This window comes from Oryctolagus cuniculus, chromosome X, assembly GCF_051225735.1.
Source record: "Oryctolagus cuniculus isolate XC-2025 breed Fujian yellow rabbit chromosome X, ASM5122573v1, whole genome shotgun sequence".
Taxonomy (NCBI): domain Eukaryota; kingdom Metazoa; phylum Chordata; class Mammalia; order Lagomorpha; family Leporidae; genus Oryctolagus; species Oryctolagus cuniculus.
The window spans coordinates 54,537,787-54,558,530 of NC_142888.1; the positions used below are offsets into that span (position 1 = coordinate 54,537,787).

A 20,744-nucleotide genomic window follows, 5' to 3' on the forward strand; every position below is an offset into this window, starting at 1 on the left:
GATATTTTTATTTCTGTGGGATAGGAGTTACTAATCTTGGGTCTGGGGCCCATGTATATATAGTTGGTTTTCAGGGCTTTAGCAATCCCTTAGATATTATCTGGGAAATTTTATTTATATGTGCATTTTTAATGGTTTTTAAAAATTACATCTTTATGGAAGTACAATTCACATACTATACAATTCAAGCATCTGAAATATATGATTCAGTGGTTTTAAAAATGTCCATAGCTGTGTAACCATAATCACAATCAACTTTAGAATATTTTCTTTTTTTTCTTTTTCTTTTTTAATAAATGTGAATTTACAAAGTGCAATTTTTGTATTGTTGTGGCTCCCCGCCCAACCTCCCTCCCTCCCGTGGCCCTCCCCTCTCCCACTCCCTCTCCCATCCCGCCCTTCATCGAGTTTCATTTTCAATTACCTTCATATACTGAAGATCAACTTAGTATACACTAAGCAAGGATTTCAACAGGCTGCCCTCACACAACCGCCCAAGGTATAGGGTATTGTTTGACTAGTAGTGTTGTTTTTAAGTTTCATAGTAAACCGCATTAAGGACAGAGGTCCTGTGTGGGGAGCCTGTACCCAGTGACTCCCGTTGTTGATTTAACAATTGGCACTCTTATTTATGGCGTCAGCAATCACCCGAGACTCTTGCCATGAGCCATCTAGGCTATGGAAGCCCCTTGAGTTCACCAACTCTGAACTTGTTTAGTCAAGGCCGTATCACAGTGGAGGTTCCTTCCTCCCTTCGGAGAAAGGCGCCTCCCTCCTTGATGGCCTGTTCCTTCCGCTGGGGTCTTGTTCACCAGGATCTTTCATTTAGATTGTTTTTGCCACCATGTCGTGGCTTTCCATGCCTGTGAGACTCTCATGGACCTTTTAGCCAGATCCGAATGCCCCAAGGGTTGATTCTGAGGCCGGAATGCTGTTTTGGGCGTTTGCCATTCTATGAGTCTGCTGTATGTCCTGCCTCCCCCGCAGGATCATTTTCTCCCTTTATGACCCCACTAAGAAATCCTTACACATTAGCAGTTCCTTTCAACCCATCCAAAGCCCTAGACAATCACTGCTTTCTGTCTTTATTGATTTGCCTATTCTGTACATTTTATGTAAAGATCATGGATTATGTAGTCCTTTGTGACTAGTTTCATTTAGTATAATGTTTTCAAGATTCATCCTTGTTATATTAGTATATCATTCCTTTTTATGCCTGAATAATATTCCATAGTATGGGTATGCTGCAGTTTGTTTACCCATTCATCAGGTGATGGACATTTGAACAGTTTCAACTCTTTGGCTATTATGATTAATTATAAATAATGCTGCTATATACATTTGTTTATATGCCTTTTAAAACTTTTTTGAGAGGCAAAGAGAGGAACAGACAGAGTTCCTGTCCTATAGTTACTGCCCAAAAGCCTGAAACAGCAGGTGTTGAGCCAGGCTGGAACTGGTTACTCAATCTAAGTCTTTCATATAGGTGGCAGGGATCCAACTACTTGAGCCATCACCTACTGCCTTCCAGGGTACACATTATTTGGAAGTTGAAATGGGCAGTGGAGCCCGAGACTCGAACCCAGGCACCCTAATAAGAGATATGGGCATCCCAGCTGGTTGGCTTAATCACTAGGCCAAATGCCTGCCTCTGTGGCTTTTATTTTCTTTTTAAAAAATATTTATCTATTCAAAAGGCAGAGTTAGAGAGAAAGAGAGAGATCTTCCATCAGCTGGCTCACCCTTACCCCCGCCCCCCGCCCCCCGCCCCAAATGGCCTCAATAGCTGGAGCTGGGCTGTTCTGAAGCCAGGAGCCAGTAGCCTCCTCCAGGTCCCCCATGAGGGTGCAGGGGCCCAAACACTTGGACCATCCTCTACTGTCTTCCCAGTAGCAAGGAGCTAGATCATAATTGGAGCAGCTTGGACTCAAACTAGCCCCCATATGGGATGTCAGCACCACAGGCAGTGGCCCCACTCACTACGCCACAGCGCTAGCCCCCTTGTGCCTTTTCTTAATGGGATAGGGATCCTTAGCTTTCATTAAATTTCTTAAAAGATCATAACATAAACCATTACTGTAGAATTTGGAGAGAGCATGGTGTTCGACATTCACATATGACAAAATCAATTCATACCTGATTAAACTTCATTATGAAGAAAAGTGTGAGTTATATCATAAAACTGGGTGTAAGAGGAATCTTTTTTCCTCTCGAGTTTGGAAGGAGACAGCAGGATCCAGAGGAGTGATCTTAGGCAAGATGTTTAGCATCTCTCTGCTTCAGTTTTATCATTTGTGAAATGAAGATGTTAGTAATAGCTCATAGAATTCTTGGATGGCTAAAACAAGATATTGTCCCTAAACATATGTTGTACACTACAAAGAGCTGTGCACATTTAAAGTATTTCAAGCCTTCATGTTTGGATTTGTGTATGCTTCTTGAGACAACAAAAGTATTTTTAACTGAAAATATGAAGGTATCCCAAAAAGTTCATGGAAAATGGAATTAAATTTATTTTGATGCAAAAATTTTGAAATCTATGCATAGTGTTTTCATAGTATGCACTTCCACGAATTTTGAAGACCCCTCGTAGAACTCATATTCTCATTTTGAAAATCAATGCTGAAGGCCGGCGCCGCGGCTCACTAGGCTAATCCTCCGCCTAGCGGCGCCGGCACACCGGGTTCTAGTCCCGGTCGGGGCGCCGGATTCTGTCCCGGTTGCCCCTCTTCCAGGCCAGCCCTCTGCTGTGGCCAGGGAGTGCAGTGGAGGATGGCCCAGGTGCTTGGGCCCTGCACCCCATGAGAGACCAGGATAAGCACCTGGCTCCTGGCTCCTGCCATCGGATCAGCGCGGTGCGCCGGCCGCAGCGCGCCGGCCGCGGCGGCCATTGGAGGGTGAACCAACGGCAAAGGAAGACCTTTCTCTCTGTCTCTCTCTCTCACTGTCCACTCTGCCTGTCAAAAAAATAAAAAATAAAAAATAAAAAAAAAAAAAAGAAAATCAATGCTGAGAGATACTAGGTATTTTTTAATACTGCTTTGATATAAAATGGAAAGACTTACTACAGTTTTGATAATGAATCAATGCTTATTTAGGTTGGGGACAGTGGTTTTAGTTCTGTTTTTGTTAACTGAATCTGTTAGCAGAGATTTTATTTTCTGTTCCTTTATCTTCAAAAAAGTGTCATGCCCTCACTGGAACAAAATCTGTTTCTGCCCCTCTAGAGGGCTGGTATAGGATGCAGGCGGCAAAAGGAGCATGTTTACATAGGTCTAGTTGTAGAAAGTGCCATTGGTAAAAAGCCTGTGAGAGCATTTCAGGCATGGAAAGCCAAGACACTGTAGCAAAGAATGACCTACATGAAGGATCTCTGTGAGTGAGATCCTGGTGGAAAGAAGGGGCCATCAAAGAAGTAGGTACCTCTCTCTGAAGGGAGGAGAGAGCTAACACTGTGTTTAGGGCCCTGTCTAAATACTGACGGAGTTTGTAGACTCAAAAGGCTTCCATAGCCTTGGCAGCTCATGACAAGAGCCTCAGGTGATCACTAACGTCATACATAAGAGTGTCAATTGTTAAATCAACAACAGGAGTCACTGTGCACTTGTTCCCCATGTAGGACCTCTGTCCTTAATGTGTTGAACTATGAGAATTAATGGTCAAACTAGTCTTCAAACAGTACTTTATACTTTGTGTGTCTGTGTGGGTGCAAACTGTTGAAATCTTTACTTAGTGTAGAGTTGATCTTCTATATATAAAGATAATTAAAAATGCATCTTAATAAAGAATGGGATGGGAGAGGGAGAAGGAGATGGGACAGAAGTGGGGGTGGGAGGGCGGTTATGGGGGGAAGAACTACTATATTCCTAAAGCTGTACCTATGAAATGTATGTTATTAAATAAAAGCTTTCTAAAGAAATAAAGAAGAAGAAAGTGCCATCACTTATCATTCCCTGACCTCTTTGGGGTTTGTGTTCCTTTTTATTTCATGTGCTAGCGTATATGTGCACCTTGGAGCTGTCTGATATTAGAAGCTATTGGAGTACCTTTTTTTTTTAATTGTTCTTGATTCTTAGCATTTGTCTTGTGAAGGAATTGCTTTATGAATTCGCTTAGGCACAGGCAAGTGGGGATTGAGCCAGCAGGACTTCATGTTGTTGAGTATATAAGAGGATACTTCAGAATACTCATGGAAAAATTGAATTAAAGGTATAAGTTTATTTTGGTGCAAAAACATCTTGAAATGTATGAATCTATGTATAGTTTTTTCATAATATACATTTTCCATATATTTTGAAAGAAATTTTTTTGCACCAAAATAAACTCATACCTTTAATCCCGTTTTCCACAAACTTTGAAGTACTTATCTATATAAAGAGAGCAGAACTGAGAACATTGTACTGATTTAAAATGTTTTTTTAGTGCTCAATATTTGTAACATAATATATTGGTTGTTTTATTGAATTTCAAGGAAATAATTTTCTCTCTTTGAGAATGCAGTAATGTAAACACCGAATGAGCAAGTAATTTACTCAGCCATACATACATGGGTCACTGGAGAACTTGGAAAAAGAAATGACTCCTTCATTTCCTTGTTGTTCTGTTATTGTTTTTGCAGTGGATTAAAACCACACATCCTTCCTTTCCTGTCTGCTTCATCTACTAAACCTAGCAAAATCTGAGTGTAATGTACTTTTGCCTTGAACATGGTTCATGACCTCATGTTCAAGGCAATGTAGTGTATTTAAAAGATCATCCTCCCTGCCCAGTTTTTTTCTTTTGTCTCCTGAAACATTAAAACTGTTGAATGTTTCCTATATACTTGTCCTAGGAGGGGCTTTGACCCTTTGAGTGATTGTGGAAGTATTTCAGTTCATGAAATACCCTATAAAGAAGGGGCACATGCAACCTCGTGACTTTTTTTTAAAATTTAGTCACCTGGAGTCAATTCACTTCAGGCTGGATAAACATACTGTGCAATCCTAATGTGGGCAATCTGATAGGATTGGAGTCATCTAAATGATGTAATATTCTTAACCAAAGCTGTGCCTCAGAATTGCTCATGAAGCCCCTTCTGTTTTTTCTTTCTTTCTTTCTTTTTTTAATACAAGTTCCTGACTTGCCTATTTTGGGGTTGTTTGCAGTGTCTTGGTTGCAACCTGACCATCTGCAGGTTTACAAACACCACAGGAGACTGTGTTGTGCTCAGGTTGCGCCCCAGCCCCTGGGACAATGTCCAGTCTCCCATTCATGGTGATTTACTTGGCTTTGGACTTGGGGCAAGAGTAAGCCAGGGATTCCATACAGTAAACAGTAAACAGAACTTGCCTATAGAGCCTGGCCTGACACCAGCCTGAGACTGGAAGAATCTGAGAACTTTGCCCTTCAGCTTATACAAAACCCAAATACCCACCACAGGAAAAAACAAAAACAAAAACAAAACTGTCACCTACTCATTGTTTAAAACATGTATGTATTTTTGGTTTTTATGTTTTTCCTATGTGAATTTTCTAATTAGCTTTTAGGGCAGGGGGGAGTAAGCCACATCTTTAAGCTATACAGATTCCTGTTAGAAAATTTACTGGGCGGCCGGCGCTGTGGCTCACTTTGCTAATCCTCCGCCTGCAGCGCCGGCACCCCAGGTTCTAGTCCAGGTTGCTCCTCTTCCAGTCCAGCTCTCTGCTGTGGCCCGGGAGGACAGCGGAGAGTGGCTCAAGTGCTTGGGTCCCTGCAACCGCATGGGAGACCGGGAGGAGGTACTCGGCTCCTGGCTTTGGATCGGCGCAGCGTCGGCCGTAGCGGTCATTAGGGGAAATGAACCAACGGAAGGAAGACCTTTCTCTCTCTCTCTCTTACTGTCTCTCTCTCTCTCACTGTCTAACTCTGCCTGGAAAAAAATAAAAAAAAGAAAATTTACTGGCCATATCCTAGTAATGCCTCACCAACTGGATTGGATTCCAAGAAGGGAGAAAGAGAGGGTCTGCCTTGGCACAGGGAATGGTGCATAGGGGCATGAATGTAGCAATCTTAATATTAAGATAAAATGAGTTTCCCTTGTTTTCTATCTGAATTTGAATGTTTACATTGAACTCTGCTTTGAGTTGCAAGTGAATCATTAATGACACTCCGTTTTATGAGCTTATTAAGAAGGTGCTAAAGAGCTGTGGCCTGGATGACTTGCACCTGGCAGGTAGTAAAAGCTAATTGTTTAACATTCACTTTGGGTTAGCTTTATTCCAAGTACTTCCTAGGGAATTTGTTTTTGTGAAGGTGAAGGAAGGAGGAGAAAAATCATTTATAAATTATCTGCACACCGTGAGAAACCTTGGGGCTATCCTTTATTTATTTTTCATGTTTGTTTATTTGAAAAGCAAAATCATGGCAGGGAGGAGATAGAGATCTTCTATCCATTGGTTCACTTCTCATATAGCCACAACAGCTGGGGCTGGGCCAGGCCAAGGCCAGGAGCCTAGAACTCCAAGTGGGTGGCCGGAACCCAAGCACTTGGGCCATCATCCGCTCCTTTCCCAGGCACATTAGAAGGGAGCTGGATCATGACTAGATCCAGGACGTGAGCTGGCACTCTGCTATGGGATGCCAGCATCACAAGTGATGGCTTAACTTGCTGCACTGCAACACCAGCCCCTTTATTTTTTTTTTAATATTTATTTGTTTGAGAGGCAGAGAGACAGACACAGACAGAGAAAGAGAGCTCCCGCTGCTGGTTTACTCTCTAAATGCCTACAGTGGCCCCACGCCAGGCCAGGAATGAAGCCAAGAGACCAGAACTCAGTCCGGGTCTCTCATGTGGGTGGCAAGAACCTAATTACTTGAGCCATCACAGCTGTCTCCCAGGGTTTGCATTAGCAGGAAGCTGGAGTCAGTAGCTGGAGGTGGGTATGGAGCCAGGTACTCTAATAGGGAACACTGGTGTACTGATGAATGTCTTAACTGCTAGGCCAAATACCTACCCTGGTTCTTTAATGATCATGTAAAACAAAGTAGTTATGGAAGTAGAGTTTCTGTTTTCAGACCTTTCACTAAACGTTAACTGTAAATGAAATATTCTTTTAGTTTAAACCTTTCAGAAAAACTTTTATGTTCATTTTCCTTTAACCTGTGAGTTAAAAAACAAAAAGAAGCAGACAAAAACACTTTAGAAATGAATTTGAATCCATTTAATTCTTCTTCCTCAACTTAGGTTGTCAGATTAAAAGCAGAATGCCCAGTTAAATTTGAATTCAGATAAACAATCAATTTCTAAAATACATATTTAATTAGGCATCCTATAGTTTTATTTGCTAAATCTGGCAGTCTATGCCTGACTCCAGCTTCCCCTGCTCCAAATGCTGCAAACAAGCCTTGCTTGCTATAATCTTCCTGGAGAAAAAAATGATATATTTAAGCTTTTGAAATGACTTCTAATTTAGTGCTACTAGGATTTGATTGAAATTAAATTGTTTTAAGTTATGAGTCAGAAAATTTTTGCTTTAATCGTTTTTGGAAAGAATGTGTTCTTCCCTGTTATAACCTGCATACATACTCTTTACAAACTATGTTATAATAAAAGCTTCTCCCTCTTCAGAAAGGAGCATTTTAATGTCTTATTTGCCTTCCAGGCTCCTTGTTTCATGTTTTCATTGCTTGCATTGTATATACATGCCAATTTGATTCATGGGGGAGAAATATAAAGTACATCTAAAAATTGGCTACCTTTTAAGTAAATATTTCCTTATTAGAGCAAAATATAAATGATGGCTCTACTTAGGGAGTTAGAAGCAGAGAGCTTCAGGCTGGGGAGAACCTTGAAATTCTTCACCACTGTAAGTCTCACTGTTCTCAATGCTAAAGTGGTGGTGATAATAGTAGAATCTACCTCTTAAGGTTTTGTGAGGGTTAGATGACATAATGCACCAAAGTGCTTAATGCTCGACACCATGAAAACTTTTAGTGAATGGTGCTTGTGAGAAAGAAGGGAGAAAGTACGTATAGCATTAGGTATCCACTGTAACTTCTGGGCCTTTTTAGAAAAACTTTATTAGTAAGTCATCATGAATTTGGGATACATACACATACACATGTAGTTATACATACAAGGGTACTTCAGACATTCATCGAAAATAGAAAGTAAGAAGAGGTGGAGAGGATCCCCACTTGAAGTCTCAATTTTTTAATGTTAGGAAAAATTCTCTCTCATATTTCTGTATCTTGTGAATGGTAAATGAATACCTGTTAGCCTTTGAAAGAAAGGTCGGTGACACTCTTAAGCAGCTTCACCTTGCTTTGAGGTTTGCTATGAGGAACACATGTTTTTAAATACACACAATGACTGTAGCCTGTCTGGAAATTTTAAAGTGCTTTGTAATAGTCTCACTTAGCAAATATGAAAGTCGGGTCACTAAGTCCACATTAAGGTGAGGCTTTGGCTTCCAGTGTGAATCTCATTCTTTTGTTGTTTTAGTGTGAAGATCATTTTGTAAAATGGCCGCCTTTGGCTTTCCTCTTGTTGCTACAGGTGTGTGACACATTCATGTTGGACGGGGGAAGGGTATCCAGAGAAGTGTATTCTCAGATTCGGTTAGATCTGCATTATTAAACCCGTTTGGTGTTTGTAGAATTTAAAAGGTGCTTGGCTTAACGTTAATTAGATTTTCATGCTTTAGACTATGAGTGCCTGGATATTACTGTTTGTTTGAATGGTTGATATTTAATTATTTAGATATATTTTAGAATATTCCAGAGATGTGTATTTTTTGTTTTGAAATAATTTTGCCTTACATTTCATTTAAGAGCATTATCAGATAGAAGATGATGTGTCTTTCATAGGTTTGTTTCCAGTAGGAGTTTCTTTTTCTCTGGTGTTGAGACAAAAGTGAATAGAATTGTGATTTAAAGTGAAGTGTGTGGAGTGAATAAAACCTAGGGCTTGGTTTACATCAAAACATTATTATTAACAAATAATTTAGCCCAGTGTTGGGCCTAAAGTAGGAGTTTAGAGAATACGGGCAGCTCGATTGATCTGGCAAGTAATCATCTGCTTTATGAACCTCTAGTCTTAATGACATTAAGGATTTCAATGTGCTATTGAAGGCCACTGGGGGTTTCAAAAATGTAATCAACTTACTGTATCTAGCTTTAATTTCTAGATTGATTTAAAGTAAACAGTATGGGTCTGAAGTCTGTCTAAAGCAACAGGAGGTAGGTTAGTAATTACTGCTCATAGTGGAGTGACTTGGAACAGTGGATGCTTTAATTGGAGGTCAAATAGCTGTCAAGAAATGACAGTGCATGTTTGGTTCTCATAGTATCCTTTTTAGAATGTAGAGAAGGTGCTTATTAAAAGTTACTGGCTGAGGCTGATTTTTTTTTTTTTTGAGAGGATGTTAAAGGTGTTAAAACATCTGATTCCAAAGTAAAAAAACAGATTTGTCAGTTCCAATTGCTTCACCTAAGTTAACTTTTCTGGGTAATAAATTGATGTGTAACTGTTCGGAAAACAAAACAAAACATTTCAGAAGTGTTCCCAAGACATACCATAGATATTTCCTTTAGATAAACCCAAGACTGTTCTTCCCTATTGAAAAACTGGGTTCTGGCTGCCTAGACAAGTTTTTATAGATCTAGCAAGCAAAGCAGTAGGCTTCAGTATTTTTAATAGTTCACTGCTTTTGACTTCTTTAACAAGCATGTTGTAAAGATTAATTATAGAAATGAAAGGTGCCGGTATAATACCATAGTCTCATTTGAAAACCACAGTACGTGCTATAGAGCCTTTTTAAAAAAGATTTATTTATTTTAAAGTCAGAGTTACATAGAGACAGAAGGAGAGGCAGAGAGAGAGGTCTTCCATCCACTGGTTCACTCCATCCACTGGTTCACTCTCCAACTGGCCACAAGGGCCAGAGCTGTGCCAATCTGAAGCCAGGAGCCAGGAACTTCTTCTGTGTCTCCCACGTGGGTGCAGGGGCCCAAGGACTTGGGCCATCTTCTACTGCTTTCCCAGGCCATAGCAGAGAGCTGGATCAGAAGTGGAGCAGCTGGGACTTGAACCAGTGCCCATATAGGATGTCGGCACTGCAGGTGGCAGCTTTACCCACTATACCACAGTGCCAGCCCTGCGATAGAGACTTTTAAATGGGCTCTCCATGCATATATAAGGCTACATCAATATATCTGTAGAAAAATGGAGTTAAAAGATATATTTATTTTTGTGTAAAAATATTTTGAGATCCATGCATAGTTTTCTTTTTCCATAGTATGGAACTTTCGGAAGACCTCTCATAGGGGTGTTGTGGATAGTTTTCTGAGTTCCTGGAACATTTATACATAAAGAATACAGGCCCATAATCTTCTATTGCTCAAATATCATCCATCTTTTAGAGTTAATGTCTGATATGATGGAGCTGTGATTACTCTAAGAAACCTAATGCCATTTGTGTCATTGTACCATTTGTGTCATTGCTTTTCTATGTCAGAGAAAGTGAATGCAGCTTGAAAAAAGTGGTGATTAGTGGTATACTAATATAGTATGTGCTTGCATATGGCATTTTGATGTTATGTTGGGGAATATTTTTGGTATGCTTTGGATAGGCAGATGGGGATTTTTAAGTACATAAACTGTAAATCAGTCCTTTCAGTCAGATCATTAACTTAATCAGAGAAGGAAGAAACAATGCTAGATTTTTACATACAGAATAAAATCAGCCCTTTTTTAAAGTTCACTTCAATTATATACAAGACCCAATTTTCAAAACAAATTTATTTATTTGAAAGGCAGAGCAACAGAGAGACATCTGCTGGTTCACTTCCCAAATGCCCACAATAGCTGCCGCTGGGCCAGACTGAAGCCGAGATCCTGCAACTCCATCCAGATCTCCCGTGTGGGTGGTAGGGATGCAAGTACTTGAGGCATTGTCTGCTGCCTCCCAGTATGCACATTAGAAAGAAGCTGAAGGGGCTAGCACTGTGGCATAGTGGGTAAAGCTGCTGCCTGCAGTGCCACTTCCGATCCAGCTCTCTGCTGTGGCCTGGGAAAGCAGTAGAAGATGGCCCAAGCCCTTGGGCCCTTGCACCAGTGTGGGAAGATCCGGAGGAAGCTCCTGGCGCCTGGCTTCGGATCAGCACAGTTCTGGGTGGGTGCAACCCTAAATTATTGCTTGGGTACCTAAGGGATATGAAAGGATTAACCAGAGGGAAATATACAGGAAAATTACAGAAAGAACTTAAGGAATGAAGAACTTGTTTGAAAAACAAATAGGCAAAAGGAACAAGTTATCAATAATTTGATAATGAGATCTTGGAAATTAAATTATACATTAAAAATAGGAAAAGTAGAGGACTTATTGTACCATTATAATTTCAAAAAGAATTAGAGAAAAAGTATGGGTTACTTATCTTGGATATATGGAGGGGGAGGATGGAGAGAACCTGACTTTTTTTTTAATCCTAGAGATTTATTTAAAAAATTAATTAATTATATTTATTTGAAAGGTGGAGAAAGACAGGCAGACAGGCAGACAGACATAACAGATCTCCCATCTGTTCCCATGACAGCTGGATCTGGGTCAGACCAAAGCCAAGAGCCAGGAACTCAGTCTAGTCTCCCATGTTAGTTGCAGGAATCCCATCACCTGCTGCCTCCCAGGGTGCATATCAGCAGGAAGCTTGGATCAAGAGTGAAGCTGGGACTTGAACCCGGACACTCCAATATGGGATGCAGGTTTCCAAGCAGTATCTTTAACTGCTAGGTCACACGCCCACCCGGAGAACCTGATTTTCTTACTGCAAAGTTTCCTCTCACCTTGAACTGTGAGCTTGCTGGCATCTTCCAGGGGCAATTTGTTCATTTTCCTAGTTGAATTGTGTATACTCAGGTACCTCAGTGCTGGACTGCATGCTCTTCTCAATTCCTATCTCTAATATTGATATGAAATAAGCATTTCCGATAATATTGATCAGTTTATCCCACTTAAATGCTTATATTCTAGTAAAAAATCTTGCCTCAATGATAGTCTGTACATATATGCATTTAAGTTTTTAGTATGTAATAGGTCTTAATATCAGTGTTACTATATGCAGTAAGTAATATTTTATCTTAAAGCTTTATTTTAGACTAAAATTTGTACTATTTCTTTTAGGACAGCCAGTAGAGGGGACTTCATGTTTTCTGCGGATCGTTTGGTAGGTGGAGGCTTTCCATTTTCATTTTGTTGTTGCACCTAGTGATATAATCATGGTAGACCAAGAGGGCATTTGGGGGGTGAGAGAGGTTGTACTAAATTGCCATTGTGTTGCTAGGCTTCTGAAGTTGTTCTTTCTACTGTTGTGTTAAAGCTCTGCCTCAATCCTTTTCACCTCAAAGCCTTGCACATGAACTCATTCCCTTTAGTTCTGAGGTCCCACGATCTTGCAAATTGATCTTGGTAATCTGGGACTTAGAAACTCTTAAATGCCTCATCTTACATCAGTGACGTGAAGTGAAGTGCATTAGAAGAATATTAAAGATGTAATGCACAAAAACAAATATGTTTCTTGTAGTTTACATTGAGGGAGGTGGTATTTTGGCTCCTATTTACTATCCTCATATGTGAAATGCTAAGCTAGACTGTCTACACTTTCTTCAATTAAGGATTGACCAAACCCAACCTGTTTGGCTAGTGTGATCTGAGAGGATCTCAGGCCAAATTGGGTTGTCTTCAGGGTTAGTACTGCGTTTCTTGTCTTTTTATCTAAGTGTGCTCAGTGCTTGGAATGAGGTTGACACATTTCTCTGCTGGGGTTATTATTAGTCTTCATCCATTCAGGAAACATACACTGAACTCCTGAGAGTCAGCCACTGTGCTAGGCTCTGCTGGGAGGGAGGAGATAGAACAGTGAGGAATATAGACAATGGGCTCTAAACTCGTGGAGTTGTCAATATGAATACTGTTGTCAGTATTGAGTTTTGAAAAGAAAGAATTGTGCCTTATTAACCTAACAGAATCAGATAGTAGAAGGTAGATTCTTTTTTAAAAGATTCTATTTATTTATTGGAGAGATTGAGTTACAGAGAGAGGGAGAGACGGAGAGAAAGGTCTTCCATCCACTGGCTCACTCCCTAAATGGCCACAACAGCAAGTGCTGGGACGATCCAAAGACAGGAGCCAGGAGCTTCTTCTGGGTCTCCCACATGGGGGCAGGGGCCCAAGAACTTAGGCCATCTTCTACTGCTTTCCCAGGCACATTAGCAGGGATCTGGATTGGAAGAGGAGCAGCCAGGACATGAACAGACTCCTATATGGGATGCCAGCACCACCAGCATAGCCTACTGTGCCATAGTGCTGGCCCCAGAAGGTAGACTATTAAAGGGAATGTGAGGGGAAAAAACATGAAACTTTTCATTTAGATTTTCCCTGGGAAATTTATTCCAAAAGGATGTAGAAAACTTCTGTTCTGTTTTTTGCTTTAAATATTCTTAGTTCAGAGAACAATTCTATTTAAAAATTATTTGAGCTTTTAGGGGGCAGTGATGGCACCAAGATAAATGTGGTTGACATTTTTGGGGATATAGTTAGGTCATCTTGTGTTTTATGCTTTTATCAAACCAAAATAACAGGTTGGAGGAGGAACGAACTTTTGTCTTAATGGCTTGCTGCAGAGAGAACAGGGGTCTCGGTGTTCTCTCACAGAAAATGTTTTTCCTTTCTTTTGCTTTCTTGTGCTTTTTATTTCTACAGAAAATAGGCATTAAATCCCTGGTTATTGCAAAATGCTTCCCTGAAAGGGCAGGCATTATATGAAGGGTCTTCAAAAAGTTCATGGAAAATGCATATTAGGAAAGAAATTTTTGCATGTTTCAAAAATTTTTGCACCAAAATAAATATCTTTTAATCCTGTTTTCCACAAATCTTTTTGAAGTCCCTTGTATCTTAGCCAAATAAAGTATTAAGAATCTAGAGCATAATTCACCTGACAGTATGGTAATTTGGACTTCTCTATTTTCTGCAGTTGGGTTTGAAGCTCGTGATGTGGACTGGAGGAGGGTGTGTTGTGGTTGTGGGAGAAACTGGAAATGTTTAGGTTTCTATTGCTGAGGATTTCTAGTGCAAGGCTGCCATCATAGTGGACAGGAATTCTATCCTAAGTTTGTCAGCATTGGCTTCTCTGGCCCTCAGATTTTTTTTTTTTATATTTTAGTCACTGTTCTGGTTCTGTACTCTCCTGTGAGAATTAGACACACTAATTTCTGTGCCAGAGTTGCAGGTGATGGGTCAGGCAGGAGGTAGGGCTCTTTAGAGGAGTGTCACTTGGAGGAGGAGTTTCAGGCTATTCAAAGAAGATTCCTCTTCTGCCCTTGTAATTTGTTCATAAAAGCATAAATCTCCATGGAAAGCAGTGGCTGGAGGTGAGTGTGCACATGCACGCAGTATTCATGCGGTTCCTGGGTCCTCTCTCTGATACTATGGGCTGATGAAGTACTGGCCTATTTAGAATTGATCCTTTTAATGGCAGCAGGGTGTTGTGTTGTGATAACAAAGCATGGGGCCTGGTGCTTCTCCCTGCTGTTCCTGATTCTCCATCAGCAATGTAATATTGATTGGAGAAAATGTGCATTGCAGACTCTGCACAGCCTTTATGATAGCAGCCTCTGGTTGCTCCTTGTGGGAATACCATATCTGGTTTTTGGAGGCTGTTCCTGGCAGTTCTTTTAAAAATTTATTTATTTAAGGGGAAATAGAGAAAGAATGTGCGGGCTCCCATTCCCTGGTTCACTCCCTGAATTTCTGCAGCAGCAAGGGCTAGGTCAGGCTAGAGCTAGGAGCTGGGAGCTCAGTCAGGGTCTCCCACAAGGTTGCAAAGAACTAACGACTTAAGCCATCATTGCTGCCTTCCAGGATTAGCAGGAAGCTAGAATCCAGTGCCAGAGCCAGGAATCAAACCTATACACTCCAGTGTAGAGCACAAACATCTTAACTAGTGTCTTAACCCATTAGGCTAAACACCCACTGCTGTTCCTGGTTAGTTCTTAGTGATTCTTTCCTCTGTCTCACACATTGTGATTATTATGTTCCTTTTACTTAGCTAAGAAGCACCCTGAATCCTCCTCCCAAGTTCACTAAATTGGTTTAGTGAACTCATTTATTTCTTCACAAGACGTTTCAGGCTTTATTTGCAACATCATGGGCCTTTGTTACAAAGAATATGACTTACCAATTTCAAAGGTAATGAACAAGGCAGAAAAATTCCCAGTAAGCACTATTTCTAGATAATCAGAAGTATATTACTACCAAGGGGGCTTGCCATGAGTCTTGCTTTTTGCTGGAGTTTCACATCTGTCGTAGTCTGGACTGATTGAGAATCAGAAGGCATATTGAAGCCTTTTGGTGGCAATCATGTGCCTGAGGGAGGATACTAGCAACAAGCAGTCTGACATTTGGATCTGTCCCTGCATCAAACACATGGTATGGGCCCCCTTCCTACCTCCAAAGCTAAACCCTTGCCTAGTGTGCTACTGACTCTCTCCCTGACTTTTCATTCAGCTCCTGAGGTTCACAGCCAGCAGGAGAGTCTCAGCAGATTCTCAACTTATTCTTCCTTTGACTCTCTAGATCAGACTTGTTGTGGAAGAGGGACTGAATCAGCTGCCATATAAAGAGTGCACGGTGACCACTCCAACAGGTAACCAGGGTCGTTACTCAAAATTTTCCTCACAAAAACTGAGCTAGGATTGAGGGAGAAAGGAAGAAAAGCAGTCTGAATAAAATCAATATGTACAATGAGGAGTCTAGGCAGAGCTGTTCTTTTAAACATCTTTTAAAAACGCTGAGACACTTAATAAAGAAATCTGTAGAGGTGACTTTTTGTTAATGGCTTGTTTGTCAATTCAAGTTAAAGGTTAATAAATAGTCTTCAGCATGCAGGTGTTACCTCTGATGACGGCCCATTGGGACCAGAGTTAAGAATTGCTGGCAGCTTATCTTCACCTCAGTGGAGAAGCTGCTGGTGTTAACAAATGGGCAAGGCTGTTTTGGCATTGAAACTCCAGGTTAAAAAAAAAAGAATGAATAGCAAAAAAGAAAAATGAGAACTGGAGAAGGTGCTTTGTTCCCCTCTTTAATAGAAAGTAGCTGAGGATCCCTGTTTCAGGGATTTGAAATTCTGATTTTGTTCTTTAGTAAGTAATGGGAAACTGTCCTTTTTAAAGGATTGACCTTATGAAAATTGGGAGCTGAGTTTGTTGCATTTTAATTGACACAAATTCAGGATGAGACTGAGGGTTGAGCATGGTTTGATAACTATTTCAGCCTCTTTCTTCTGCTTTTAAGGCAGAATGGAGGATCATGAAAAGGGATGGAATGAGGAGGCTTTCTGCTGTGACTCACAGTGGGGTCTTAGTTTGAATTGATGGGGTCTACAGCATTCTCAGAGTGCAGTGATTCTCCTTTGAATTCAATTTGAGGAACGTGTGTGTGAACATTTTGCTATAATAAGTCCTATTCCTATTCAATGAGGTCTGCCTCTTCCAATTATCCCTTTGGGCTCTTTATGAAGAATTAAAAAATAAATACAAAAAATCATGACTCAAATCATTGCTTACTCAGACAATCTAAGTTGTTATACAGTGTGTCTGGACAAGGGTTGCTTTGTCCCCGTCTACTTTAAACCCATAGGTACTTTATAAAACAAATAGGTTGCTCCAATGATGAAAGATGAATTCTTTGGTTTTATTTCCCAACAGGGTACAAGTATGAAGGAGTGAAATTTGAGAAGGGAAATTGTGGGGTCAGCATAATGAGAAGCGGTAGGTTTGCATGTGTGTGATTTTACCTCTTTGCATGCATAGAAATGGTTGCTGTTTTCCAGGAGAGAGGCAGCCTTGTCTGTCATAATTGCTGCCTGCTCAGATTAAATTTCCCCGCCCATGTTGTCTGTCCTGATGGTTCTTCACATTCATGGCCTGTGTGCTGCTAAGTTGGGTTAATTTTAACTGCAGAGCATCTTCCCTGGTAGCCTGTCCCCATGTGCAAGAAATCTTTCAAAGAGATTCAGAAGAGAGTGAGAGGGTAGGAGGATGAAATGATGCTGTCTTGGGGAGAACAGGGCAGTTTGATGACTGAGGGAATATGACAGAAATTCGGGCCTACAGAACTTTGAATACCTGACTGGAGAGAATATTTGTTCTGTTTTTGTTTAATTTGTATTGTAGGGAAGAGTTCTTCTCTGCCAGGAGCTGGACTAAATGGCTTGTTCAATATTTTTAATTTTATATTTGATGAATATGTGATCATGTAGGCAAAAGCACTTATCTGTCATTAACTCTGTATTTTCATCTGCTGATCTTATAAATGTTGTATTTGTGTTTGAGCCCAACTAATTAGCCTTCTAAGCCAACCTTTGTGCTGCAAAATCACAGGTCTGTGATTAGAACCTATGCCACGTACATGGGAATGATTACTTCCATTCAGCAAACTTAATTTTTTTTGTAGAAGATGCACTCTTTTTTTTTTTTTTTTTGCTCAAAGGGTGGCAGCCCCACTCACTTGCACTAGAAACAGATGGATTTTTTTTTTAAACATCAATGTTCACTTTTCTCCTCTGGCTATGAAGTTCTTTCTGTTTGTGAATAATTGAATATGTCAAGTAAAATACCCCCAAACTCCCTTTTTTAAAAATAGAAGGTAACTGCTAAACAATATTGAATTCTTAGGATATTGCTCAAATATTAAAAATTGGTGATGACAATCAACTTTAAATTGTTTTGATTTACACATACTATTTTAAAAGAAAATATATATAAACATAGTAGAATACTATTCAGCCATAAAAAGCATGAAATCTTGCCACTTGCAACAACATTAATAGACCCAGAGGACATTGTGTTAAATGTGTTAAATGAAGTAAGTCAGGCACAGAAAGACAAATATCACATGATCTTACTCATAAGTGGAATCTAAAAAAGTTAATCTCATAGAAACTGAGAACAGAACAGTGTTTACCAGAGACCGGGGAAAGTACGGGGAGGGAGAAAGGGAAAAGCTTGGTCAGTGCATACAATGTTAGGTAAGAGGGATACCTCCCAAGTTCTGGTGTTCTACAGTATAGTAGGATGAATATAGTTAACAATAGCACATTATATATATATACACACACACACACATACATACATATATATATATCAAAAAGTTTAGAAGATGCAATTTGGAATTATTTACCATAAAGAAATGATAAAAATTTAAAGTGATGGATATGCTAATTTCCCTGAGTTTATCTGCTTTGTTATTATGTGTTCCGGTTTTTCTGTAGCACAGCAAGATGCGTATAGTTAAAAATAATGCATATGGCCGGCGCTGTGGCTCACTTGGCTAATCCTCCGCCTGTGGTGCCGGCACCCTGGGTTCTAGTCCTGGTTGGGGCTCTGGATTCTGTCCCGGTTGCTCCTCTTCCAGTCCAGCTCTCTGCTGTGACCCAGGAAGGCAGTGGAAGATGGCCCAAGTCCTTGGGCCCTGCACCTGCATGGGAGAACAGGAGGAAGCACCTGGCTCCTGGCTTTGGATTGGCACAGCGCCGGCTGTAGTGGCCATTTTGGGGGTGAACCAACGGAAGGAAGACCCTTCTCTCTGTCTCTCTCTCTCTCATTGTCTAACTCTGCCTGTCAAAAAAATAAATAAAATAATAATGTGTTATATAGCTCAAAACAGTTAATGTCTTTACCATAAAGAAACTATGAGATGTAAGGTGATGGGTATGTTAATTATGCTGAGTTGATCATTCCCCAATATTCCTGAATCAAAACATCACATCAAACATCCTCACTAAGCATGTATTCATATAGATATTATGTCACAATGTACTTTTTTTTTTTTTGACAGGCAGAGTGGACAGTGAGAGAGAGAGACAGAGAGAGAAAGGTCTTCCTTTGCCGTTGGTTCACCCTCCAATGGCCGCCGCTGCAGCCGGTGCACCGCACTGATCCGATGGCAGGAGCCAGGAGCCAGGTGCTTTTCCTGGTCTCCCATGGGGTGCAGGGCCCAAGCACCTGGGCCATCCTCCACTGCACTCCCTGGCCATAGCAGAGAGCTGGCCTGGAAGAGGGGCAACCGGGATAGAATCCGGCGCCCCGACCGGGACTAGAACCCGGTGTGCCGGCGCCGCAAGGTGGAGGATTAGCCTATTGAGCCACGGCGCCGGCCACAATGTACTTTTTTTTAAAAAGATTTTATTTCATTTGAGATATAGTATTACAGACAGAGAGAAGGAGAAGCAGAGAGAGAGAGAGAGAGAGAGAGAGAGAGAGAGAGGTCTTCCATCCATTGGTTCACTCCCCAGATGGCCACAATTGGCTTGTGCTGCGCCAATCTGAAGCCAGGAGCCAGGAGCTTCCTCTGGCTCTCCCACATGGGTGCAGGGGCCCAAGAACTTGTGCTGTCTTCTATTGCTTTCCCAGGCAGTAGCAGAGAGCTGGATCAGGAGAGGAGCAACTGAGGCTAGAACCTGTACCCATATGGGATGCTGGCACCACAGGTGGAGGCTTTAGCCCATTGTGCCACAGCACTGGCCCCCTGCAATGTACTTTTAAGGCACAGTCTCTTCTGTTCAGTACAGCTTCTTACCTAAATGTATCAACATGGTTCTTGCACCCTAGGTGCCTGTACCTCAGGTGTCTTGAAGTAATGCCCAGACAGAGTTATAGCCACTTGTTGATTTTCATATACACTAGAAATAAACTTTTTTGTTTACACTAATGATATAAGGTTTCCTCTTTTTACAAAAGATTTATTTATTTGAAAGGCACAAAGACAGAGAGAGAAGGGCGTGACACAAATCTTCCATCTGCTGCTTCATTCCACAAATGGCAACAGCAGCCAGGATTGGACCAGGCTGAAGAAGCCAGGAGCCAGGAACTCCATCTGGGTCTTCCACCTGGGCAGGGGCCCAAGTACTGGGTCCATCCTCCAGCTGCCTTCCAAGGTGCATCAGCAGGGAGCTGGATCAGAACCGGAGAAACTCTGACTTGCACTGGCACTCCAGTGGAGGCTAGTGTCACAAGTGGCAGCTTAACTCACTTTGCCACAATACCGGTCCCTCCTCTTAAATTTAAATGAAAACAATTAATTTAAGAAAAATGTTAAGTAAATAGCAGTACTGGTAGAATTCTGAAATGTCCTTTTTAAAATCTTGAAGATGATATGAGAATGAGGGAGTTTGGGTGAATACTTCTTTAAAGGAATTCAGATTCAAAAACAGCTCTGTGTTCAGAAACCAAGGAGGTGGCAGTGGTTGTGGTTCTCAGAAGGGGAATCATATTCTGCTTCTTCACTGTTTGCAGCAAAACCTTGCCAGTGAAGTCATTGCTTAGCTAAGTGATATCCCCTGATACCACCTTGATCTAAAAGAAAGTCTTTGGTTTATAGCCCCTGTTCTTCCCTGAGTCTTTTTAAACATTTTTTCCTGATAAAAATGATAAATTTAAGTGGTTTAATGGCTTCTTTAAAATAATTGGAGTAAAAATATTGCTAATTTTGAAAAAGCTCAACAAAACACTGTCTTACCTGTTTAATCATCGAAGCAAGATAGCTCTCAAACTTATAAGCCAGCATTAAAGCTAGCTGATCCTGGTTTCATTGACCAACCTTTACCCTTGTGCTATTGACCTTCACTAAGAATAAAGTATAAGCAGATCAGAAGTAAAAGCTATTCTGTTCAGAAAAATTGCTTCCTTCTTGACAGGGCATTTTTGTATTAAATTTAATAACTTACAGATTCTG

The 20,744-nt window shown here is 40.8% G+C and overlaps 1 protein-coding gene across 9 annotated transcripts in view; it reads left to right on the forward strand.

Moving 5' to 3' along the window:
- Window positions 1-20,744, forward strand: part of UPRT (uracil phosphoribosyltransferase homolog) — a 125,500-nt gene that overhangs the window by 71,711 nt on the left and 33,045 nt on the right. For 6 of the 9 annotated variants that reach the window (XR_515197.5, XR_016228399.1, XM_051835089.3 and 3 more), the window contains exons 2-4: window positions 12,138-12,180; window positions 15,588-15,657; window positions 16,718-16,780. Coding sequence is in view for 7 of the 9 variants with exons in the window: in XM_002721822.6 (XP_002721868.1) it covers window positions 12,138-12,180; window positions 15,588-15,657; window positions 16,718-16,780 (176 nt within the window). In the remaining 2 variants the exon portion in view is untranslated. Of the gene's footprint in view, window positions 1-6,816; window positions 6,894-8,496; window positions 8,516-12,137; window positions 12,181-15,352; window positions 15,441-15,587; window positions 15,658-16,717; window positions 16,781-20,744 lie in introns of those variants that run through there. The other 3 variants (XM_089324858.1, XM_089324859.1, XM_089324857.1) reach the window with 3 other exon arrangements.